This window comes from Notolepis coatsorum (genome assembly GCF_963971535.1).
Source record: "Notolepis coatsorum genome assembly, chromosome: 19".
Taxonomy (NCBI): domain Eukaryota; kingdom Metazoa; phylum Chordata; class Actinopteri; order Aulopiformes; family Paralepididae; genus Notolepis; species Notolepis coatsorum.
Genome location: NC_140183.1, coordinates 71,465,837 through 71,492,405, shown reverse-complemented (window position 1 = coordinate 71,492,405; position 26,569 = coordinate 71,465,837). Strand labels below are relative to the sequence as shown.

The 26,569-nt window shown below is 45.8% G+C and overlaps 1 protein-coding gene across 1 annotated transcript; it reads left to right on the top strand.

Moving 5' to 3' along the window:
* Positions 1 to 3,685: 3,685 nt before the first annotated feature.
* Positions 3,686 to 26,523, top strand: glipr2l (GLI pathogenesis-related 2, like; the record flags this gene model as incomplete). Its single annotated transcript, XM_084336692.1, has 5 exons — positions 3,686 to 3,698; positions 4,738 to 4,846; positions 9,999 to 10,102; positions 24,776 to 24,853; positions 26,363 to 26,523. 5 exons carry the CDS (start codon positions 3,686 to 3,688, stop codon positions 26,521 to 26,523), a joined length of 465 nt encoding a protein of 154 aa, XP_084192818.1.
* Between the last annotated feature and the right edge of the window lie 46 nt (positions 26,524 to 26,569).

The following is a 26,569-nucleotide window of genomic DNA, read 5'->3' as shown; positions in this document are numbered from 1 at the left end:
TATGTCTCTCTGTCTGTCTGTCTGTTTGTCTGTCTGTCTTTCTGTATGTCTCTATGTCTCTCTATATTTCTGTCTCTCTGTCTGACTTTCTATATGTATATCTGTCTGCCTTTATGTCTCTCTGTCTGTCTGTCTCTCTGTATGTCTGTCTATCTTTCCACATGTCTCTCTGTCTGTCTTTCTATATGTCTCTCTGTCTGTCTTTATATGTCTCTCTGTCTGTCTTTATATATGTCTTTCTGTCTGTCTTTATATATGTCCCTCTGTCTGTCTTTATATATGTCTCTCTGTCTGTCTTGCTGTATGTCTCTCTGTCTGTCTTGCTGTATGTCTGTCTATCTTTCCATATGTCTGTCTGTCTTTATATGTCTCTCTGTCTGTCTTTATATATGTCTCTTGTTTCTTTCTTTTCTTTCTTTCTTTCTTTTTAGCTTTCTGCCTTCCCTGCTTCCCTCCTCCCTTTCATTCTCTCTATCTCTTTTCTTTTATTTTTTCTTTCTTTCTTTTTCTTCTTTCTTTCTTTCTTTCTTTCTTTCTTTCTTTCTTTCTTTCTTTCTTTCTTTCTTTTCTTTCTTCTTTCTTTCTTTCTTTCTTTCTTTCTTTCTTTCTTTCTTTCTTTCTTTCTTTCTTTCTTTCTTTCTTTCTTTCTTTCTTTCTTTCTTTCTTCTTTCTTTCTTTCTTTCTTTCTTTCTTTCTTTTTCTTTCTTTCTTTCTTTCTTTCTTTCTTTCTTTCTTTCTTTCTTTTTTGCTTCTTTCTTCCTTCCCTCCTTCCTTTCATTCTTTCTCTCTCTCTTTGACCGCTGTCCTTCCGCACCTCCATTTAATTGAATGCTCCGTAACTACGCCGAGCTCCGCGTTCGTCGAGGTTTGACTGGCATGTGATTAACTCCTCTTAACCCACGCAGTGACTCGTCCTTGGCAGACACGTCGAGCTAATTACATCATAAAAGGCTTCTTGAACTGTCAGAATCCTGAGAGAGAAGAGAGAGAGAGAAAGAGAGGTACACCAAGGAAGCCGTCCAACAACAGCCATCTTAAAAAAGAAAAAAAAACTCAAAGAGCTTAGATGAATCCTCTCTGTGCCCCCTCTGTAACATCACTCCATCTTCTATCATCTTCTCTCTCTTCTCTCTCTCTCTCTCTCTCTCTCTCTCTCTCTCTCTCTCCCTCTCTGTGTAGGCCTCTTAATGAGGATGAGGAGGTGAAGGGAAGGAGTTATTAAAAAGTCCTCACCTTCCACTGGGGACCTCTAAAGAGGAGTTATACGCAACTGAGGGCACTTACAGTATCAGGTATCAGGGGGTGGGGGAGGGGGTTCAGGTATGGAGGCAAAATGAAAATCTCAGATAGGATGAGGGAGAGAGGGGGGGGGGGGGGGAGCCAGGCTGTCGCAGTTGACAGGAAGAGGAGCCAAGCCATAAGTACAGCAGATATAGCCAATGCGCAGAGATAAATGATGTAATATCTGCATGGATCAATGTCTGTGCCATATCCCTCTAAAAGGGGCTCTCTCCATAAATCACCATGCCCTCACTTCTTCATTATCCAGTGCATACACACACACATACACGCACACATTAGGCACACACAGACATACCTACACACACACAGACACAAACACACACACACATGCTGCTGTCTCAATTAGTATGAATTAGGACGTAGAGTGGTGGAGCTCCAGTCTCCTGAGGCCGATGTGTAAATGTCTTCTTCCAGCTGTCCGGCTCCATCACTATGCCGACGGTAAGAGGACACAGAGGGAATCCATTCATTAAGGCACCACTAGCCACTTAATGAGAAATCAAGAAGCTTGACTTTTCACATGAATCCCATCATGTCCACTCATATTACTGAACCGAGATGGCAGCGGCTGCATTCAGCGTGAATAATAGTCCTGCCACCTCCTAAACACTTTCCTTCCTTCCTTCTTTCCTTCCTTCCTTCCCTCCCTCCTTCATTCCTCCTTTTATGTGTTTGCTAACAGTTCCACCTTGTGGTAAGTGAGTTAACTACAACTCGTAAATGAATGAGATAAGATAAGATATTCCTTTATTGATCCATTTGAGGAAAGTGTAGGCATCATAGCAGCATGGGGGGGGGGGTACAGTTATGGGCAGGGTAATAGTAGAAAGACATAATATAGGCAATACAATTATAGTAAAGATAAAGAAAATAAGCAGTGTAAACAATATAATTAAGTCTAACTCTGAATATAAGCATATGAGCAAGTAAGCAGTGTAATCAAAGGTGCAGATGAGGGTCTGTATGCCCTCTCAGTTACAGTATATTATACATTACAATAAATATGGTCAATAACACTTCTGTATATATACTATGAGTAAGTAAAGTATAGAGTATACACAGGTGCAGTATACATAAGATACCCTGACTGGCATGATATACGTCATACGTTATACGTTGTAGTCTGCACAGTTTAGGTGGTAAGAGTGAGACACACTTAGACATTCCTAGTAGTTCTCAAGTTCTGCTGCCGTTAGTTCTGTGTAGACTCTGTAGAAAAGTGACCCAGAGTAGAGGGTGTGTCCATTATCTGTGTCATGGAGATAGAAAGAGGGAAAGATAGTGTGGTTTGTGTTTGAGTGTGTGTTTGAGTGTGTGTTTGAGTGTGTGTGTGTGTGTGTGTGTGTGTGTGTGTGTGTGTGTGTGTGTGTGTGTGTGTGTGTGTGTGTGTGTGTGTGTGTGTGTGTGTGTGGTGTGTGTGTGTGTGTGTGTGTGTGTGTGTGTGTGTGTGTGTGTGTGTGTGTGTGTGTGTGTGTGTGTGTGTGTGTGTGTGTGTGTGTCAGGAGGGAGAAACAGAGAGGTCAACAACAGGCCGGAGAGAGAAACTTGAGGGGGGAAAGTCTGTCTATGATACTCTTGCAGATAGTTGAAAGCACTGGCTCCCCATTGCTGCACGTATCCGCTTCAAGGCCCTCGACCTAGCATACCGTGCGGCAAAGGGAACTGCTCCCGCCTACCTCCGGTCAATGGTCTCTAACTACACACCCTCAAGACCCCTACGCTCTGCATCTTCTGGCCGCCTCAGACCCACTCCTATCCAAGCTCCCGGAGGGTCATTAAAGAGAAGCCGCCTATTCTCAGTCCTTGCCCCACAATGGTGGAATGAACTACCCACCCCAGTTAGGACAGCCGAATCCCGTCCAATCTTTCGCCGTCGACTAAAGACGCACTTCTTCAACCATTATCTGAAATAATAATAAAAAAAAAATATAATAATAATCTAACCCTAACTAACCTTACTGTCATGCACTTATAATAAACTAACCTACACTGTAACACGCAACACTTTGATGAATATTGTTACTCAGCTGATAGAGTTGTATCCTTCCTGACGACCTGTCGTACAGAACTTGTAAGTCGCTTTGTATAAAAGCGTCAGCTAAATGACTAAATGTAAATGTAAATGTTGAGCTGAGGGAGGAAAGCTTGCAGACGTAGAGGAGAGGAGCTGGAAGGACAGAGGAATAGAGGGGGAAGGCCACACAGTAACAGCACTTAACAGCTGTTTCAGAGAATCAGCGAGAGCGTTGGACAAGACCGAAAGAGAAAGGGGAACAGGAGAGGGAGAACGAGAGAGAGAAGGGGGAGAAAGAAAAAACAAGGCTTTCTGGGTGCTTTAGTGCCCTCATTACTGATTTTATAGGAGGCTTCCTGTGTCAGCACCATGGGAAATTCAGGTAAGTGGAAATTCCAGGATGAAGTTTAGGACTTTGATTGCATCCATTTGACCTGAGCTAGAACTCCCCTCCCCCAGAGGAACCATTTGGTGTGTGTGTTGTCCGTGAACTCTGCTTGTCTTTGGCAATCTAGGAGAGAAACGGTGTTTTGTGAAATTGTCAACTTGTTTTGCCGTTTCGATAGCGCTTGCCTGTTACTTTCTCCCCATTTCCGTCCACTGATTCACAAATGCAGTTGGCAGCACTGAGCAGCGTTATTTTTAAACCTAGCCGCATTTTGCGGAGACGCTCTCTGATTGGCCACTGACTGACGCTCTCTGATTGGCCACTGACCTGTGCGCCCAATGGCATGACGAGCTGTGTCTTTGCCCATTTCCGGGTCCAACAGCCTGCAAACTACCTAACGCCTAGTTTATCACTGGTTAAGCCTAGGCGACTCTTTCGAGGTTGGTTAAGGTTAGAGTTTGGAATCAGGGCTGGTGTTCTATCGCCCTGCTCTAAGACAAACTCTAACCTTAACCAACTTCGAAAGAGTGCCTAAGCTTAACCAGTGTAGAAACATGAAGTGGCCAATCAGAGAGCGTCTCTGCAAAATGCGGCTAGGTTTAAAAATAACGCCACTGAGCAGCAACAGGCTGAGTGGGCGCATGCCATGTCCGCATTCTGTTTGGATAGTGTTTGTATTTGTGTTCATGTGTGGCAGCAGCCTGAATCGGCCTATTGTTGAGAGTAGAGCCCAGAGAATAGGGCAGTGAGGCACTAGACAGGAGGAGGACGGGGGGGGGGGGGGACGGGGGACGGGGGGGTGATGTGTTCTCATCCTTGTCCACGAGAAAACACTCACTATGTTGCGGCTGCTCAGGCCGTGTCTTACATTTACATTTAATGCAACTCTGGACTTTTATGTCAGCTAGTGCGTGAGGCTTGAGGATGCATCAGGGCATCTATTTAAATTCCTATGTCTTGTCTTGTCCTTCTCTCTCTCTCTCCCTCTATGTCTCTCTCTCTATGTCACTCTCTCTCTATGTCACTCTCTCAGCCTCCAAGGCCTTTGCTCAGGAGGTGTTGCTCAGCCATAATGAATACAGGAGGAAACACCAGGCTCCCCCACTGAAGCTCAGCAGCAAGTTGAACAAAGAAGCAGCACGGTGGGTGAACAATAAAATATACAATTAGCAGTATAGTGTTTCACATAACACTGACAAACTGCCCGGGGATTAAAAGTGACAGTTTATGCTTGAACTGTCAAATGCAATAAATAATAAAAATAAGTCGTGGCTGCTGTGTATGTTTTCAGCGTGATCACATTGTTAATTGGTTTGCTCGCGATTTTTATCCAAATTTTATTTATAAAGCACCCTTCATGCAATAGAAAGCAGCCTTTGTGTGTGCTTTGACAACACAAACAATTTAATGTACAAATTAATAATAAAATGCATGACTCAGTAGACAAATTGCATATCACAAGCAATAGAATAAATAGAAAAAATAAGAGAGTTAAATAAAACAATTAAAACAAAGGGAATATACTAAATACAGAAGCCAAGTTAAAAAGATATGTTTTCAAATGCTGTTTAAAAAGGTCCACTGAGCCCATCTCTCTCATTTCTTTGGGTAGAGTGTTCCACAGTTTCGGTGCGTAATAAAAGAAGGCTGATTCTCCAATTCTTCTGTGGGGCACTTTAGTTTGTGTTTTGTTACTTCAGTTAATTTACTTCACAGTAAGATTGATTGGCCCCACAGCAGCAGCAGCTCTCACCATCCTTGGTAGGAGATCTCCCAATGTCCTGAACAGTGGTGGAAGTAGTACACAATTCCTTTACTTAAGTAAAAGTAGAAATACCCAGAAAAAATACTGTAGTACGCTGGTAAAAAGTTAAAGCAATCCGTTAAAAATAAAAAAGTAAAAGTAGAGAAGTATTTGCTGATTTACCTAAAGTAAAGGTAGCCTATTCATTCTGTGTTTGTGTATTCCAATCCTTGATCTATTGACCTCTTATGTTAAAGTGGTATGTGGTCCAGTTATGCTGCTCTGATTACGTCCTCTTGAAATTTGCAGGCTTCAAATATGAAAGTATATAATCTTCATATATTTTTGCCTACTTTGGTATGCAAAATCTTTTTCTTGAAAGTAACTAGTAACTGATGTGTTCAGATGAATGTAGTGGAGTAAAAGTACAAACTTCCCTCAAAAGTAAAGTACAAGTACCTCAGAAAAAGGTACAAAAAAATACTTAGTTACTTTCCACTACTGGTCCTGGAAATAACACAGGCAGAACCTCATATGAACAGAAGGAATGTTAGACACGGAGCTGTTATTGTCCGATCTGTGTCATCATCAAACCATGTGTAAATTGACCTCCCTCACTCCTTCTGTGTCAACTGAGGGATTTTCAAACTTTTAAAATAATTTTTACTTAACACTAGCACAGCCGACAAGGGGTCAAATGACCCCTAGGCATTTTCAATAAATGTATCCTCGTCACTCTGTCGAGCTCCAGCTCTGTCACTCAATGACTTTTCCTAAAAGTACCCGTTTTATCTGGCACGGTTTCTGAAATTTCTAAATTACTTCAGGAAAATGTAATTAGAACGTTATTCCACATATGGGCCGTTGGAACAGACGAAAGTCACAGCACTTTGCGAGCGTCTAGCGCAGGGGTGGCCAACCCGTGGCTCGCGAGCCGCATGTGGCTCTTTGCCCGTCAATGTGTGGCTCTTCCATCCAAAAAAATTATAAAAAGAAACGTATAATATTTTTTTTTTTTACTTTTTTAAATCTTTTATTTTTTTATGTCACTCAAACCTACATTTCATTGTGGTAAACCTCATATTTTTATATTCAGAGGTAATTATATAGTTTACACTGTTTATTTTTCTCATATTTCTCATATAAGCTGTCGGGTCATCTGACCCGTTCCTGGCGGGAATTAATGGCATTTTCTCCATGGCTGTGCTAGTGAGGCCCAATTCATAATCCAAAAGTAAACAATAGGGTAGCCCTACTACCAAGAATAAGAAGGATAGGAATGGAGATGTGTTTTCATTCTCTCGTTGATTGAATGAGCTCCTAATACAAGGACCCTTGACAAGATTGCAGATAGGCTATGAGTTTATAATTGCGTTTGTCGTATATTGCCGCTGTTGTTCCTTTACATTACTAATGTACCTAAACGCTGAAGGAAAAACCAATGGTCTGATTTTCAAAAGTGTTAACGTTTCGACTGCCTGCCCTCGGCCATGACGGACACGTCACAGTACATTCATTGTCATCTGTCGGCGTCCCATTGTTTTAGTATATCTGAAGCAGCACATCGTTTGAAAGCTAATACAAAAAAAAAAAAAAAAATATATATATATATATATATATATATATATATATATATATATATATATATATATATATATATATATATATATATATATATATTAAATGTCAGTACTCAGGGGCGCCCCAGTGGTGAACCACATAACGCACTGAGTCGCGGCACGGCCGACCCGGGTTCGATTCCTGGACCCGTCATTATTTGCCGAATGTCTTCCCCCCACTCTGTCTCCCGTTCCTCCTCTCTCTCTCTCTACTGGACTGCCCAGTAGCAAAAAGCGATAAACGCTAAAATTTTTTAATTAAATAAAAAAAAAAAAAACAGTACTCAACACACAATGCATAATGAAACTAACAATTAAGATGTCTAAAATTACATGCAAGCATACAATAAAAAAAAGTATAAAAAAAAATACTTTACAGTGTTAAATACAATTTAAGATTATTTTTTTAAAGTGAATCTACTGTAAATGCAGCAGAGGTTTTGAGGCAGGTTATTCCAAAGAGTTAATGCTCTAAAAATAAAACATCTCCATAAAGCATTGTTTTTTGGACCTGGCAAATCAAGCTGCCCACTACTGGAACCTCTAATGTAATGCTCATGCACAGTATTACTAAAAACAATCTGTTGTATAAAAACAGGAGTTTTACTGCTCATGACCAACTTGAACAGCACAAGTATATTAAAAGACAATCTATTTTCAACGTTAAGCCAAGAGAGGCGGGCATGCATACTGCTCACATTAGACCTTAGTGAGCAGCCCAGTACCAACCGTGCTGCCCTGTTCTGGACCACCTGGAGCTTCCTGAGGTCACCACTGGCAGCAGATGACAAAAAAAAACAAAGAGACCAGACTTATGCATGTGGTTCAAGAATAGCTTCAAATTTAGCATTCGATAGGCGATTTATGCTAAATTTGCAGGAATGTTAAGAGGTTAAGAAAGTTCCAAAAGGGCTTTCCACATCAAATCTAATTCTCCAAGGATATGTGACTGTCTCAAAACAAATCCAGACAGGGACTCTAACCTACGGGACTTAAACTAACCTACCTTTTGATTGACCCGTCTGTTAATCCTGCAGTGTTGGCGTCAGTGGCGGCCCGTACATTCTTCTCCATGGGGGGCGCTATACCAAACATTTTGCAAACATGTACCACGCATTGGCGAATATTTAATTAGGTACAACTATCACCATTGCCATCAATCAATATATGATCACAGTCAGTCAAATGCAGCCAATATGCCCTACACAATCAGAGAGAGAGTGAGAGAGAAAGAGAGAGAGAGAGAGAGAGAGAGAGAGAGAGAGAGAGAGAGAGAGAGAGAGAGAGAGAGAGAGAGAGAGAGAGAGAGAGAGAGAGAGAGAGCGAGTGAGAGAGCGAGCGAGCGAGCGAGCGAGAGAGAGAGAGATATCGCAACTCTACCTTGTTGTTAAGTTGGCAGCAGGCAGAAGGGCTTGATAAAGTATATCCACTCCACTGTCCAGACTGTGTTGATGTCCACCCATGTCCACACTGCATCCATATATAGCTTCTTGTTGTTAGCCAACAAGTACTGTGTGAGTGACGAGCTGTGTCTCTTTGCCCATTTCCGCGTCGAACAGCCAGCAAACTACCTGGCGTTCCTATCGCCCTGCTCTAAGACAAAGTATAACCTTAACCAACTTTGAAAGAGTGCCTAAGCTTAACCGTCGAAAGAACTTGCCGTCACGCTCTAAGACAAATAGCTGCATCACAACAACACAACAGCATAGAGACTATCTACTGTAACTAACCAGAAACTGGCGTTGGCCAATCAGAGAGAGCGTCTCCGCGAAATGCGGCTACGGAAAAAACTGACGTCGGCCAATCAGAGAGCGTCTCCGAGAAATGCGGCTATGGAAATTATAGACGCTGCTGCTTAGACCGCTTCAAAACGTGCCTGTGTTCCATCATAATACATCATATTTCAACGCACAGCGCGTTACGCACTGATTGGCTGCAACGGATACAGCGATGAAACAGTACACGGCGTGCACGCGCACTCAAAGCGCTATTGCGTCTAGCCCGAGAGAAATACGGCTAGGAGAAATGCGGCTACGGTAACGGAACGTATTCTCTATCAGACAGTGAGTCACTTCCTGTTCAGGAAAACGATTATTTATATTTGATATATTAACGTTATATTGTGCATTGGAAACACAAACATACTTAAAATGAGTAAATATTATTTATTTTAAACATGTTTATATTATTTATAGGGCTATAAAACAAAAACAAACAAAAAAAATCTTATTCTTCTCTCTTTTAACCAGGGTTAACCAGGGGGGGCGGCGCCCGAGCGCCCCTAGTGGCGAGCCGCCACTGGTTGGCGTCCTCCTCACACCCAGCAATTAGAAAAGTCGTTCATCCGCAACTTCAACCAGGGTTATCGCTCGCCATGTTCCAGAGAGCAGGGGGGGGGGACCTCTGCTTGTTCATGCTTACTGTATCTTCCCCAATGTGAGACACAGGGAGTGAGTTCAGAGTCACAATTTACATTTGTCTTTTTGTCTAATCAAGTGTGTGCGTGCGTGCGTGCGAGTGAGACAGGGATTAAGCTAACCATGAAGGGACATGTCAACCTCCGGTTAAAGATACTCCTGCATTACGATCTTCCTACTGTGTGACCCCCGTGTACAAAACGGATAGTTTCTGCCTTAAGGACGTTTTTATAAGAAACAGCCATTTCTGCCGTCAGATTATCATTTCGGTGCCTTCCTCATTTCATCTATTGTTTCGGCAGATTCTCTATATATCTTCTTGTAAGAATATTGCTTATGTGGATTTAGACAATATAGGCAATTCTGTAAGATTTTATATAGATGGCTCTTCCTCCATATGAGTAGCGTGTGGCACTGCAGAAAGGGAGGCTGCTCTCTCTGATGGAGTTGAGGCCAGAGGGCCAAGCTGAGGCTGTGGAGGTGAGAGTTCAAACGGTCTGTGTTTTGTGTGCAGCTATGCTGAACATCTGGCCAGCACTGGGAACCTGGAGCACAGCGATGATGCCAGCAGAGGGGGCTGTGGAGAGAACCTGGCATGGGGATCCTTCGATCAGCCAGGTACTCACACACACACACAAGCACACACACACTCACGCACACGCACTAACGCATTCTCATGAACCGGTTTGTAACCATGTGCTACGAAAAGTTGTGCACCAGTTTCTAGCTTCAATGTGACTTTTAAAAGAACACGCCAACATTTTGGGAAATTGGCTTATCATCTTCTCCAGAGAGAGACAAGAAGATACCGGTTAGCCTTCGGGAGATGTGTTAGTTGGAGTTGGACAATGCCTAGGCTAACCAGTCATGTCCGCTTCTATTCATTGTGCTAAGCTAGGCTAACTTGCAGCCAGATAGCTTTCTACTGAACGCACAGAGAGGAAACTGGTAACTATCTTCTTATACAACAGGTAGGTCCCACCACACATTGTGATTGGTCGAGTGTTCTAAGCCGTGAGTATATTCATGATACACTCACGCTTAAATCACCATGAATATACCTCTGCGCTGGCTTTAGAATGTTGTAGAAAGTTTCAACTGCCATCAAAACGGCAACTGCATGTAACTGCAAAACGGTAACTCGACTGTCAACATGACCTACTCCTCCGACAATATTACGTTTGATTTAACGTACCCGTTAACAATAAACAAGTGGATAGAAATAGATGACAGGCCTACATCTAACGGTAATAATAGAAACAACATGTCAATCCATCGAAAGAGGAGCTGGATGCACTGGAGAAAAGCCTAAGAATAAACATCCCAATAAAACTGTTGTACCTTGAGTCAGATGTTTGTTTGTTTTGAAATAAACGCAAGAATGGAAGCATGATTGTGTTGAAAGTGTATTCCTACTCGATATAAATGTGTTAAGTCAGTAATTATTTTGAGCTCAGAAGACCTGTGCATGGCCCAACGTTACATAGACCACCGCAACACTTCCGGGATTCTGAAATCATGGAGGAGATTGCGGGGGGAGCAAATTGAAAGAAAGAAAGAAAGAAAGAAAGAAAGAAAGAAAGAAAGAAAGAAAGAAAGAAAGAAAGAAAGAAAGAAAGAAAGAAAGAAAGAAAGAAAGAAAGAAAGAAAGAAAGAAAGAAAGAAAGAAAGAAAGAAAGAAAGAAAGAAAGAAAGACTCATGCAGCAATTACATTATCTCCCACCAGGCTCCTCCTGCCTGATGTGGAGATAATTATTACAAAGTGCAAGGAGTGTTACTTCTGTTGTACGCAGTGGCGAATCCTTATGGAAGCCAACGGAAGCCATGCCTCCCTATTAAAATATGAATTAATATCAAATATGAAATATGAAAGAAAAAAAAATATATATATATATAATTTTTTTTTAATATAGTTTACATTCTTTTTCATCTGTGCATCTGTGTTATATATATATATATATATTTTTTTTAATGTCTCCCTCTTCTCCCTCTCACTGGTTCTCAAACTGTGGTACGCGTACCACTAGTGGTACTTGGTGGTACTGCTGGTGGTACTTGAAAACATTTCCAAAAAAGCTATAACAAAAAGTTTTTTTTTTTTTTTTTTTTTTGGCAGTCAGGCCACTGAACTTAGAAGCAGGCCAGGCCAGTGTTTCTGGTTGCGGCAGCGCGATAGTTCGATAATCTAAGTGGGGAACAACCAGGAGATCACTGTGACAGAGAGTAATGCAGTCTAAACAGTCATAAATCTTTAATTCAACTTCAGCCCTGATCATAACCATTTATTTTTTTATAAAAAATTAAATACCACTTTTCTGAAAAGAGTTGGTGTTAAATCTGACATTGTAATAATCCCCCCCAGAAAAATTTACTTTGCATTTGATATATTGTAAATATTTTACTTTTTGTGTGTTTTTTTTAACAATAATTTGTGATGCCATCACACAAACTGGCATTTAAAGGGTAAACATTCAAAAATATATTGAATATGTGTTTTCTTTTCTTTTTTACAATAATTTGTGATGCCCATCACAAACACTGGCATTTAAAGGGTAAAAATTCTAAAATTCCTGCACCAGAATGCAGGAAATTAAGTTTTGTAACAAAATAATTGTGTGTGTGTGTGTGTGTGTGTGTGTGTGTGTGTGTGTGTGTGTGTGTGTGTGTGTGTGTGTGTGTGTGTGTGTGTGTGTGTGTGTGTGTGTGTGTGTGTGTGAGTGTGAGAGAGAATGACGGACAATTGCTTGCTGTGTGTGAGAGAGAGAGAGAGAGAGAGAGAGAGAGAGAGAGAGAGAGAGAGAGAGAGAGGAGAGAGAGAGAGAGAGTGAGAGAGAGAGAGAGAGAGATAGAGAGATAATATAAGTACATTTGCTGAAATACAGTTGTTCTTAATTTTCTCACTTGCTATGTGCATTGTATGAGTTGTGTGGAAGCGTTTGCTAGTTCTAGTGCTATCCCTTTGTACATTGTGGCTGTGTCTGACAAAAGTTAACAATAAATAATGGTATTAGGAATACATTTGCCTCCTGCGTGAACTGTTCATAGCTGAATAGACTGTATTTTAACGCCGGTCATATGGTGGTACTTGGAGAGCCAGCTACGTTCTCAGGTGGTACTTGGTGTAAAAAGTTTGAGAACCACTGTCAGACTGTGCTCACTGCAGCTATAGAGGAGAGGAGGCAGGGGGTAGGTCTATTTCTCCAGCCTCAACCATGTGATTCATGTATCTAGAGTCCAAATCCGATCCTAGCCAATCAGATTCGAGCTGACTGCCACACCCTAAAAGTTTAAAACGGGGCTGTGAGAAGAATCCTGAGTGTGGCCTCCCCTCTGCACACCTCCCCTCTGCACTCTGAACATTGTATTAACCCGTGACTGCTCCCACAGGCCGAATATTGCCCCGATCCTCGCGAGATTAAATCCACGGGTACCTCTCGGCATGCCGAAGCTTTTCCTAAATCACTTCCATCATCGAAAACGAGGGGAAAAGGTCGGCTCGCGACCCTGAAAATGTCGCGTGATTTTAAAAACGCTGTATTAAGTGAGCCTATTATGGGATCCATGCGAGCTTTCTATCGTGGAAACATCTGGGCGTCCCGCAACTTTTACTCATTCACATGTAGCCCCGAAAATGCTTAGAAAAGGAAAACCGAAAGCGTGGAATAAACTCGCCGAAACGGAAAAGTGTCCCACGGGCGCGCCGTGATTCCGATCCGCGTGAAAATATTCACGGCCATAGAGGAGACCGTGGGACACCTTTTTGCTACCGAATATGTGTCTCGAATTTGCTCCCACGCGGCGCGCAAAATCGTGCAAGGAAAGATCGGACCAAAAGCAGTATTAATGACCCTGATGTAAACAAGACAAACGTCTTTCTCTGGTCTGCATCCCCTTATACAATTGTGTGTATTGAGCCGTACTGTATTGTACCCATTCTGCAATCTGTTAAATAAATAAAAAGAAAGTTTGACTGGCCACCGAGCCATACTGTAGTGTACATGGTGACTGCTTGACTTAAAAGACCCGTAAGCCCTACGCTCTAACCCGACACTTTGACACCACAGACCTTACGTAAAGATCTAACTCACGGAAGCCGTCGTCATAGCAACGTATATGCTATGACGGGGGGAAACCCCACACACAACTCCTGTTTGTAATAGGAGCCGCGTCAGGACAACCCTTTACCCCCCCCCCCCCCCCCCCTCCCCCGCCAAGTCGTCGAACGGCTTGGCCCTGACTGGCTCAACAGAAGATGAGAAAAAATCCCCTCGACCAATCAAGTGGGAAGGAGGGGTTTATTCGGCACCCCCTCACAAAAAACCCTTTACCCCTACACACAATAACAACTGTAGCATTTGAGACCTTTGGTAGAACGCTAATGCATAGCGTAAGCTAATACAATGCACGCTACCCACAGACTGTGAACAGGATTTATAACAAAACCAAGTCGTGTGTGTGTGTGAATCCTACACCCGCATTCTATGTTGTACATAGAAAAAACACTGACAGAGAGTATAACGGCTAGGCCGTGGAACGTGTGTATACGAGTATTACTGCAACTAACACAACAGTGTTGTAGATCAACATTACTTTGTGTAAGCAACAGATCATACAACCAGCTTCTACCTGCATGTGGAGCGTCAGGCTAAGATAGAACCTTTCTATGACTGAGTGTATGTTTGCAGACCTTGCTTAATCTCATAACACGAACGTAACTCATCCCTTAATGTAAACAATGCAGATTCACATTTTGTAGCCTCATCATATGTATTGGCGAAGAAACACACAGTTTGTTTGGCCAAAAAATACAGTCCCCCTTTAAGGGGACTTTTTATTTAGGCACAAAATATGAGAGGGCCGGGGAGGGGTATAGAGGGGACCACAGGGGGAAAAAGTCACTAATTCAGCGGCATCTGCTGCCTCGAGCCGCTCGGGTTTTGCCACCCCGAGAAGCCCCGGAGGGACGGTAGACAATCGGCTGCTGGTCTCGTCGATCCCTACCGTCTCCTCCGGTCGTAGATGGGCCGGCGGCAGCAGAAGCACCGTTTCTCCTCCTGGCCTTCTTGGATGGGCCAGCAGTGGCGGCGGAGGTAGTGGTAGGCACAGCGGAGGTAGCTCGACGTCGTGGAAGCCTTCTGACTCCACCGGCGAGGACGGGAGGCGGAAAATGGGGTTGGAGAACGGATCTCTCCTCTGCCATCTCTCTGCACGTTGAGGTCATCAGCTGCAGGGCCTTCCCGAATAGTCCAGCATCGGAGAGGTTGGCCGTCAGAAGAGGGGCTCTCTTCTTCTCTGGCACACGGGCCTGCTCCAGCCAAAGGTGGCGCTGGTTCAGGGTAGCCAGGGCGTGCACTTTCCCAGCGGCTATGGCCTGCACCTGGGTAAGATGCAGGACAGCTCCTGCCGCCTGGGTGATCTGATCGTGTTGTACCTCGGTCAGTTCCGTGCCGCCCGCCATTATCCCCGATACAAATCTAGCCAGCTGTGCGATGTTAGAACCAGCAGCCAGCGACTGTGTACCAGCGACAAATGACTGGTCACCCCAATATGCCAATCGCCTAGCCGATTTTCCCTGGAGAACCGGCTTGCATAACGGTTCCCACACCATATCCGGACAGAGGAGAGCGGCCATCGGCCTATCAAGCCGTGGCACACCCTCTCTCATACCTTCGACCAACCCCGCCACCCGCGTAACTGGTACGTAGGCGGGAGTAAGGCCCATGATGTGAGACACCACCTGGCCCTGACGAACATAGGCCCCCATTGAGGGGAAAAATGGGTAGACAACGTCCACCCCTCTCACCGGGCGACGCTGCCAGAGATGACCTATGAGATCATCGGGGGCAGGAGCAGGCAATGGCTGCGGCAGCGGCACGCCGTTTGCAGCGGCCGCTACTGCCATGAGCTCGGGGAACAAAGCCTGCAGTTCCCCCTGCTGACTTCCCTCCACCGAACCCGCATCCCTCACATGCAGCAGGCTTCGACCGGTTGAGGAGCCACAGTCTGATGTGGCTGATAGCAGGGCATCCTGCTGATGAGGCCGATGTGGTTCCCCGACATCCTCGAACAAGGCGCCCCAAGGAGACATTTCACCCCCCTCCAGTGCTACCTGGACGGGTGGGATACTCGCCTCCACTGGGCCTTCAAACAAGAATCCGTCCGCCTCTACCATGTAATCCTCAGTTTCCATAGGGCATTCAGAGACCGACGCATCCTCGCTGGTCTTCAGCAATTCCCCAAACCCAGGCCGTTCGCGTCTGCAGGACACCATCTTGCGACGTGAACGGGCAGACGCGAAAAGTTTGCGTCGCAAATCCTCCGGAACCAAAGGAACCGGCCGCTCAAGAACGGACGATTCCCTGGAACCAGAGGAACCAGAGTCGGGATCAGGCCACCGCCGGAGCGACGGCACCGATGCACCGGCTCCTCGGAGAGGCAAACTACCCATCGGCTGTCTCCCGGGCTTGGCTGGCAACCACGAAAGTGGCAACAGCCCCCCGCACCAGAACGCACGACGGAGGCGGGAATGGAGAACCGCTGGTGAAGAGTGGGTCTACTCTCCGAGGTAGACATTATGACTTAGATTTTTCTTTTTGAATATTTATGAGAGAAGAAAAAAATAAGCACAATGTAAACACGTCTCAACTGTCTTCAACTTAGCAACCTCGTCAAGTGGGGATCTACCAAAAGCACTTCCTTGTGGTGAAAGCGAAGAAGGAGGCCAGTAGGTGGCCACACACCTGCTTATGAAGGTAAGCTGATGGGGGTGTGGTCAGACGAATACTGGGATATAAAGGTACATTGTGGTATTTTATTCAGTGCGCGTGCACAAGCGAGGTACAGTGCGGAAGTGACGCAGAGCGAGAGCCGTTACGATACAGAACCACTGTTCCTATTGTTCGTGCATGATCCCTGGCTGGGACCATGACAGTAGTCAGCATTTCCTGATTCATGGGATGATAAAAAGACATATCCACAATCCCTTCTGTAAAAAGTTCACTGTGTTATGTGTCAACATAATGAAACCATTTAAAAAAATCTGGCATCATCAATGTTGGTATTTATTATACCCTAAACGTAAATTAGTGCATATGTAATGAGGTAATGCCTATTTTGCATATATAAACATAAGATCTCAGAAAACTTGCAATAAATTTTTTCTAAGTTGTTATGTACATAACAAACTGGGAAAGTGTCATAGTGATATCTATTCAAATATTTTTTTTGCTTATTCACCTGGGGTGTCTCACCTTAAAAACTTGGATCAGAACAATGTTCTGAAGAACGGGCTTGTGACTGCCTGTCAGCTTCATTGTAAGAGCCGCCGAATGCCTTATTCAGGTGACACATGTCTCTCAAACTTCTTCTTCCTTTATTTGATAGACAAAGAAATAGTTTGTAGTATAAGTCATTAACTACACCTCAAAATAGAAACGACTACAATAACTTTGCAAATTTGAAATGAATGAATGAATGAATAGTTTATTTCGAACAATATATATATAAACAAGAAATAACAATGAAAAACAAAAAATACAAAGATAATTTGCTGTGAAAATTAAATTAAATAAAGTAAGATAAAATAATAAACAAAAAGGTCCTATCCCCTTATTGCAATATACCCTTAACCCTTTCACTACCACACTACAAAGGGTTAACCCTTTCACTACGACACTACAAAGGGTTAACTCTTTCACTACCACACTACAGAAGGTTAACCTTTCCCTACCACACGGTTAACCATCTGTTCTGTATCATAGTGGATCCGCTCGGCATCACTCATGCAATATCCCCGTGCACGCGCACTGAATACAATTCCACAATGTACCTTTATCCCAGTATTCGTCTGACCACACCCCTCGTTAGCTTACCTTCATAAGCAGGTGTGTGGTCACCTGCTCTCCTCCTTCTCGCTTTCACCACAAGGAAGTGCCTTCGGTAGATCCCCCTTGACGTGTTGTTAGTTGAAAAGAGTTGTGACGTGTTTACATTGTGCTTAGTTTTTTCTTCTCTCATAACTGTTCAAAGGAAAAAGCTAAGTCATAATGTCTACTTCGGAGAGTAGACCCACTCTTCACCAGCGGTTCTCCATTCCCGCCTCCGTCGTGCGTTCTGGTGCGGGGCTGCTGCCACTTTCGTGGTTGCCGACCCAGCCCAGGAGGCAGCCGATGGATAGTTTGCCTCTCCGAGGAGCCGAGACGTCGGTGCCGTCGCTCCGGCGATGGCATGATCTCGACTCTGGTTCCAGGGAATCGTCCGTTGTTGAACGGACGGTTCTTTTGGTTCCGGAGGATTTGCGACGCAAGCTTTTCGCGTCTGCCCGTTCACGTCGCAAGATGGTGGCATGCAGGCGCGAACGGCCTGGGTTTGGGGAATTGCTGGAGACCAGCGAGGATGCGTCGGGCTCTGCTTGTCCGATGGAAACTGAGGATATCATGGAAGAGTCGGACGGATTCTTGTTTGAAGGTCCTGTGGAGGCGAGTATCCCTCCTATCCAGGAAACACCGGAGGGGGGAGAAATGTCTCCTTGGGGCGCCTTGTTCGAGGATGTCGAGGAACCACCTCGGCCTCTTCAGCAGGATGCCCTGCTATCAGCCACATCAGACTGTGGCTCCTCAATGGGTCGAAGCCTGCTGCATGTGAGGGATGCTGGTTCGGTGGAGGAAAGTCAGCAGGGGGAACTGCTGGCTTTGTTTACCGAGCTCATGGCGGTAGCTGCCGCTGCAAACGGCGTGCCGCTGCCGCAGCCATTGCCTGCTCCTGCCCCCGATGATCTCATAGGTCATCTCTGGCAGCGTCGCCCGGTGAGAGGGGTGGACGTTGTCTACCCATTTTTCCCCTCAATGGGGGCCTATGTTCGTCAGGGCCAGGCGGTGTCTCACATCATGGGACTTACCCCCGCCTACGTACCAGTTACGCGGGTGTCGGGGTTGGTCAAAGGTATGAGAGAGGGCGTGCCACGGCTTGATAGGCCGATGGCCGCTCTCCTCTGTCCGGATGTGGTGTGGGAACCATTATGCAAGCCGGTTCTCCATGGAAGATCGGCTAGGCGATTGGCATATTGGGGTGACCAGTCATTTATCGCTGGTACACAATCGCTGGCTGCGGCTTCTAACATCGCCCACCTGGCTAGATTTGTATCGGGGATAATGACGGGCGGCACGGGTCTGACCGAGGTAAAATGCGATCAGATCACCCAGGCGGTAGGAGCTGTCCTGCATCTTACCCAGGTGCAGGCCATAGCCTCGGGGAAGACGCGCGCCCTGGCCACCCTGACCCAGCGCCACCTTTGGCTGGAGCAGGCTCGAGTGCCGGAGAAGAAGAGAACCCCTCTTCTGACGGCCAGCCTCTCCGATGCTGGATTATTCGGGAAGGCCCTGCAGCTGATGACCTCAACGTGCAGAGAGATGGCAGAGGAGAGATCCGTTCTCCAACCCCATTTTCCGCCTCCCGTCCTTGCCGGTGGAGTCAGAAGGCTTCCACGACGTCGAGCTCCCTCCGCCGTGCCTACCACTGTCTCCGCTGCCGCTGCTGGCCCCTCCAAGAAGGCCAGGAGGAGAGACGGCGCTTCTGCTGCCGCCGGCCCATCCACGACCAGAGGAGACGGTAGGGAACGTCGAGACCAGCAGACAGTTACCTACCGTCCCTCCGGGGCTCCTCTGGGTGGCAAAACTCGAGCGGCGCGAGGTAGCAGACGCCGCTAAAGTGACTTGTCCCTCTGTGTCCCCTCTCCTCTACACCCTCCCCGGCCCCTCATGATTGTGTTTTTTTGTGCCATGAAAATAAAAAGTTCCCTGATAAAAGGGGAACTATATTATTGGCCAAACAAACTGTGTGTTTCTTCAACAAATCATATGATGGGGTTGCGTAAATGTGAATCTGCATTATTACATTGAGAGATGAGTCATGTTGTGTTACGAGATTAAGCAAGGTCTGCAAGCATACACTCAGTCATAGGAGGTTCTATTAGCCTGACGCTCCACATGCAGGTAGAAACTGGTGGTATATTCCATTGCTTAAACAAAGTAAATGTGTTCCACAACGCTGTTGTGTTAGTTGCAGTAATACTCGTACACACACGTTCCACGGCCTAGGCCGTTACTCTCTGTCAGCGTTTGCTATGTACGACATAGAAAGCGGGTGTAGGATTCACACACACACGACTTGTTTTGTTATAAATCCTGTTCACATTCTGTGGGTAGCGGGCATTGTATTAGCTTACGCTATACATTAGCATTCTACCGAAGGTCTCAAAATGCTACAGTTGTAATTGTGTGTAGGGAAAAAGGGTTTTTGTGAGGGGGTGTCGAATAAACCCCTCCTTTCCACTTGGTTGGTTTAGGAGATTTTTTTTCTCATTCTGCTGAGCCAGTCAGGGCCGAGCCGTTCAAACATCTTGGCAGGGAGGGGGGGGGGGGTTGTCCTGACGCGACTAGATCTTTACGTAAGGTTTGTGGTGTTAAAGTGTCGAGTTAGAGTGTAGGGCTTACGGGTCTGCTACGCTCGATTTATGTGTAAACTTGAGTCAGTTGGTCACGTGACTCACAGTTGACATGTCTTTTTCATAACTACGACTCATGTGGGAAGGCTTCTGGGAAAGTTCGGTCTATACTCTCTGTCTAAGGAGTGACTGGATGTAAAAATATAAACAATTTTTTACTCCCAGCTGTGCAGTTGGGTTCATACGGTTGATGCTTCTTCTTTATTATTATAAAGGGTTGGAGTTGGTTGCATCCCGCCCCTCTTGTCGTTCCCCTGGGCGCCTTGGGGATTCAATAAAAAGGTCTAAATAGCCTATTATTGATGTGGATATACTTGACGCACACATAGTGCTAGCTCTGGATGTTCTGCTGGACATTAAGCAACTGACTGGCGCGCCTTGGTTGCTTGGGGTTAAAACAGCGTTTTTATAAAGCAATTGGGATGGGGGTTTTCCTCTTCCGACGACCTGTGTGGTTGTCGACGGATTCTCATTCATATCAGGGGATGATAACGGAATGGATCTGAACATACGTAGAAGGGTCTCACGCCCTGGGGGTGGGCCACCGGGCGCGGTTCGCACCGAACGTCTGGGTGGCGCCTTCTTTTCATGTTTAAGATCAACACGCATATCTGCCCCTTCTCCTGGAGTTGGCATGTCGGCGTGGTTAGGGCACGGGACTGGTTCTGGTCGCACTGGTCCGGATCAGTTAAACCCGTTGTCCGCCGGGGATGCAGATCTGCTGTTCTGGTACCCTGAGGGACTTGGGATTTTTTCAGGGGGAAGAAATGCTAGGTCGGTCCGGGTGTCACAGGGTTAAGCGCTATGGAACCCTTGTTGGGTGCATTGTATTCTACACTGTCGTAATGGCTTACGGCCATGCCAACCTGTACACGCCCGATCTCGTCGGATCTCGGCCGCCACGCAGGTTGGTCTTGGTTAGTACTTGGTTGGGTGACCTCCTGGGAATACCAAGTACGTAGTGTTGGGGCTGGTTTTCCATTCTTGCGCTCTTCTCTTACGCATGGCGAAGAGGGGCCTGTTGGGGTGGTCTTTGACCTCCTCGGGGGACCTTGTGCTCCCCGTATCACCGGGCCCGGTCCGAAGTAATGTTTTCGTTGACCCGTAGGCCCGGGATAACCCTGTTGGAAACTGGAACACGGGTACTGCGGTAGTGCCGCAGGTATGTTTTGGAGTTTTTTCCTGAGGGGTTATGGGACCAACCACCGCATAGGGTAACGACTAGGTGGTTGGTTCTCTGGTGTGTTGGAGCAGTGTCAACTCCCGGGTTAACCGGTTGAGGGTGCCCCTGCACGTTCATGACGTCTGCCAATCGTGTCAGCCTTCTCTGCCTCAACCCCTCTGGGTGGGTTTTTTTTAAATGGAGGCTTGGTCATGCAACAGCGCCAGCATGCGCCCCTTCCGCCGGGGCGGCTGTGTTCAGCTGTCCCCTCTGGCGCCTGTCTCGTCCGCAGTCTCCAGGCTCGGGTTAACAGCCTGTTGCCTGGTTTTCCCTGTTGCGCTGCCTGCTTCCGTTGGTTAACCTTTTTGTGTGCTTATGGCCATGCTGACTGCCTGTTCTGCAGGGTCAGTGTGCCAGGCGGTGTACTATTGGGGGGACAGGGCCCGCTCGGCTGAGGGGCCTTTGTCCGAATACGCTGGCGATGTGGGGGGCGGGGTCACTAAGTGCCCACCTGGTGGGGTCTTGATGCTGGCATCATGGACTTCTCCAGGCCCCCGGGTGTGCCACGGGGTTGGGTTTGCCCTTGACCCCGTGTTTCTGGGGGCAGTAACGAGGTTGTTCCCTCCGTTCGTTCCCGGGTGGCATGCGGGTTGTGCGTGTGTGTAGTCGTGGGGTCAGGCCACGGTCTGCTCACCCTGTGCGTTGAGTTGCTTGAGTGCCTCTTCGCACGGTCGGGTCCGTCGCCCTCCCGGGAAACCTCTAATAGGGGGGGTGCCCTCCATTAGGGGGGGTCGGGGGGGCTCGGCCCTCCCTGTTCTGATGGTTGTGGGGGGCTTTCAGCGGGGTGTATTTGTCGGCCGGTGGCTCCGCTCGGCCTCCCTTTGTGCATGAGTGATGCCGAGCGGATCCACTATGATACAGAACGATAGGTTATGACTATAACCAAGTTCTGTCAATAGTGGTGACGCTCGGCATCCGACGCCGCTGCAGCCCTTGATCTCACCTTGTGGTGAAAGCTTGGGAAGGAGGAGAGCAGGTGACCACACACCTGCTTATGAAGGTAAGCTAACGAGGGGTGTGCTCAGACGAATACTGGAATAAAGGTACATGCGGGGATAGTGCATGAGTGATGCCGAGCGTCACCACTATTGACAGAACTTGGTTATAGTCATAACCTATCGTTAACAGAATCATCTATAATAGTTATTTTACAACAAGACATTTGTTGAACTACCAGCAAGGAACTGCAAGATGTAGTTAAACTACTATATTCACTACATGTAGTGAAGCTACTACCCAACACTTAACACTTTCAGTGCCACGAGGTGGCGCCAGAGTTAGCGCTTGAATGCCACCATCCACTTTAATGTTAGCGTTAATATCACCTAATCTATGTTTTAAATTATCAAAGAATCAAAGAATCCTTTTCCAGTCAGTGCTGTCAAGGCAGATTGGTTTTTTATCGCTTCATTTCCGTTTGAGAGCATTTTGAAAAGCACCCGTTTTGAGGTAAAAAAACCACCTATTCTGGGCCATTCTATGATAATCATCTTTTACTGGAATATTCCAGAACGTTGATATTTGTCGGCCTATTTATGAATCGTTTTCAAATAAATGCTAGATGATCAATATTATACGTACACGCACGCCCATTCGAGCCGCGCACGGATAATCGCTGTGTTCATTTCCTCTTGGATTTTTTCAGTAAAACCGATAGAGGACATTTCACAAAACATCTTCATCAAAATGAGTCTGATTATCCTAACACTGATAACATAGATTCCTTACCTGACATCAGATGGTATCCAACTGGTATATTCCAATTCCTGATCACCATTCGAGAAAATCGATAAGTGTATCTTCCAACGTGTGTACAGTGCAGTACATGATTCCGCGGGGCTCAGAGGCTCCAGAATGAACTCTGATAACCCCGGCTGCATCAGTGGACTGGAAAATGTGGAGTACAGGATTTTTTTCCCCATCCATTTTCATTGAGTCCATTCCAAAATCCCTTATGTCATCTGGGAGACGATAGGTGGCGCTTTTTTCCACATCTGATCGCCGGCGGCTCTCGGGTAGACTAGGGTAGGCTTGCGTGATGCAATATGATTTCAGATCGCTAAAAAAAAAAAAAAAAAATCAGAGAAATCTCGTGAGTGGCTTTCAACGAGATATTAATAATTCCGAGAAAACTCGCGAGTGGCAGTAAAAGTGTTAAGGGCATCCCTCCAACGATAGTGTAGTCTAGAGAGTGGCCGGTCCACACTGAGTGTACAACCCAGTCACTCAACAGCTGTGATATATTTAACCCCCCTCTCTCTCTGTGCGTGTGCGTGTGCGCTCACAGACCGTGACTCACTGTAGAAGAATGCCCGTGGAGGACGGTGTGATTTCTAAGAAGTTTCCAATAGTATGTGGACTAGGGTAATGCAGAGTGCGTGCGTGCGTGCTTGTGTGTGTGTGTGTGTGTGTGTGTGTGTGTGTGTGCAGGGACGTGCACAGGACTTTAGAGGGGCAGGTGCTCAAAGGCTGAAAATGGCACTACACTTGTGTGTATATATTAAGTGAGCGTGTGTAGCGCGCGAGCACGATTTTTAAGGGCCCTTTTCGGGCGGGGGGCCCCCTTTTTATGTTTTTTGGGGGGTTTTGGTGATATATATTGAATATTGAACTTTAATAATCAGTGCAGGAGCTCACTTATCCTTGAAAGACACTTTTATCACTGACTTAAAAGGCCCATACATCTCCATAAATGTTCAGGGGGGAGGGAATAAGTGCTTACCCTACAGACCCCAAGAAGTGCTGTATATTCTGTATTGTTTAATATAAATGCATTTTTTATTCCAATCCCGATTTGTATTTGAGATTCCCAAATCCCATCGGACTTGACTTCTTCGTGTCCCTCAATGAATGTAATACCAGCATTCAACTGTATGTGCCACAGCGGTTTCTATCATCATCATCATCACCACCCACGCTATGCATAAAATATATAGGTTTTTATAGAGGCACGCTGAGGAGGCGGTGCAAACTGCAATGGAATATGGGGCATCTCTCTCTCTTTACCTAATATTTTGATTCTATCCTGACATTTTTCAGTTGGAAGGGCAGTCTATATGCGTAACGGTAAAAAAAAAAAAAAATGTATGGCACTTTTTTGATGAGGCTCAAAAAGGCAGGTGCTCAGGCACCCCTTGGCCTATATGTGTGCACGTGCCTGTGTGTGTGTGTGTGTGTGTGTGTGTGTGTGTGTGTGTGTGTGTGTGTGTGTGTGTGTGTGTGTGTGTGTGTGTGTGTGTGTGTGTGTGTGTGTATTCTGCCGTCCATGCACCTTGTACCTGGCTGTTCTTTCATAATCTCTGACTGCACTCGCAGTGTTTATGTCCTTTGTATGAGGCCTCCTTGTACTTCTGTTCATGTGGACATAAATAAACATTTCAAGTGTGTGTGTGTGTGTGTGTGTGTGTGTGTGTGTGTGTGTGTGTGTGTGTGTGTGTGTGTGTGTGTGTGTGTGTGTGTGTGTGTGTGTGTGTGTGTGTGTGTGTGTGTGTGTGTGTGTGTGTGTGTGTGTGTGTGTGTGTGTGTGTGTGTGTGTGTGTGTGTGTGTGTGTGTGTGTTCGCGCACAGGGAAAAACGTGGCAGACCGCTGGTACAATGAAGTGAAGCAGTATAATTTCAACCGGCCTGGATTCTCTTCTGCCACTGGTAAGCCATGAAACCCATCATGTTTGATGTGATGTACCGTATCGCACCCTTTTCCTCAGTCGAACAAACGAAAGACACATCCGATTATACTGTGAGCTTCCTGTTTTGAAAATGACATGTATCCCAGTGTTTGAAGGCTAAAACACTACACCCATAAGAAAGAATGGTACTGTCAGTTAAACATAGTGGGTGATTGAGAAGATGGGTATGTGTGATTGGTGAATTTAGATTTTTAATATATTTGTATGTTATATTGAGATGAATTGTTGTACTTTAAGTGAACATATATGCCTTGAAACATGATTGAGTAGATGGGATGTGTGATTGGTGAACTTAGATATTTTATTATATAATATCTTTATGTGTTATTGAGGTGTATTGTATTGATTGTATTGTATTGATTTTATTGTATTGTATTGATTTGTGTGGACCCCAGTAATAGTAGCCTATGCCTGTGGCAGTGGCTAATGGGGATCTGAATAAACTAAACTAAACCCACTGGATTGTATTGGAGCCTGGTGTGAGGATGCTTCTCAATACTAAAGCAATCGGTGAAACGACGGCCCGTTTGGCATCACGCCAAACAATGTTCACATAGGGCCTACATAAGATTATACAGTATATGATATGTATGAAAATAAATTACTTATGCACTTTACTGTTACATTTGCACTCTGGTTGGATGCCAAACTTATTTTCGTTCTGTTTCGTACTGTACTGTATAATTACAATACATTTGAATCTAATCGAATCATAAACAAGAAAAGCACCCCCCTCTCATCTATATTCCGATGTCATCCTGCAGTGAATGCCTCAAGTGTCATGTTCACTCAGGCGTGGGGCTGTGACATCAGATATCTGTCAGTGTGTGTGTGTGTGTGTGTGTGTGTGTGTGTGTGTGTGTGTGTGTGTGTGTGTGTGTGTGTGTGTGTGTGTGTGTGTGTGTGTGTGTGTGTGTGTGTGTGTGTGTGTGTGTGTGTGTGTGTGTGTGTGTGTGTGTGTGTGTGTGTGTGTGTGTGTGTGTGTGTGTGTGCGTCTGTGGGTCGCTCATCGGGCATGGAGATCCCGGGGAAGGGGTGGGGACTCACAGTCCTGTGTGTCACTCGCCAAGCTCACGTGCCAATCCCATCCCACTCCTCTCCCCTTCCCATTGGCTGCACGCGTGTCGAGTGTGGCTGACCATGTTAAACTAAGGCGCACACACATCCCTCTCGCTCCTAGCGACTCCTGTGACTGACTTCACACTGACTCATTCGATGTCGGCTGGTATATGGGGGGATGGGCGGGGGGTTGAGGGAGGGAAGCGGGAAGAGGAGAGAGGAATGTAAACTCCTATGAGTGTAAATATTTGGAGGACCTCAGCTCGTTGGGTTCACACTGTTACCACGGAAACCAACCATGTACTAACAATGAATTCTGTGTTTCTCTCTCTCTCCCTCTTTCTTTCTTTCCTCTCATGATTTAACTCCTTCTACAACTTCTCTCTCTCTCTCTCACGATGTACTGTAGGTCATTTCACAGCGATGGTGTGGAAGAGCACTACGAAGCTCGGCGTCGGTAAAGCCGTGGCCTCGGACGGGTCTTCCTACGTGGTGGCCCGGTACTGCCCGGCGGGCAATTCGAGGGGCGGCTTTGAGAGCAACGTCCTCCGGGCACTGACCACGCCTTAATAAAAAGGCATCCATACATCCCCAAGAATTGACTCGAGCAAGCCCA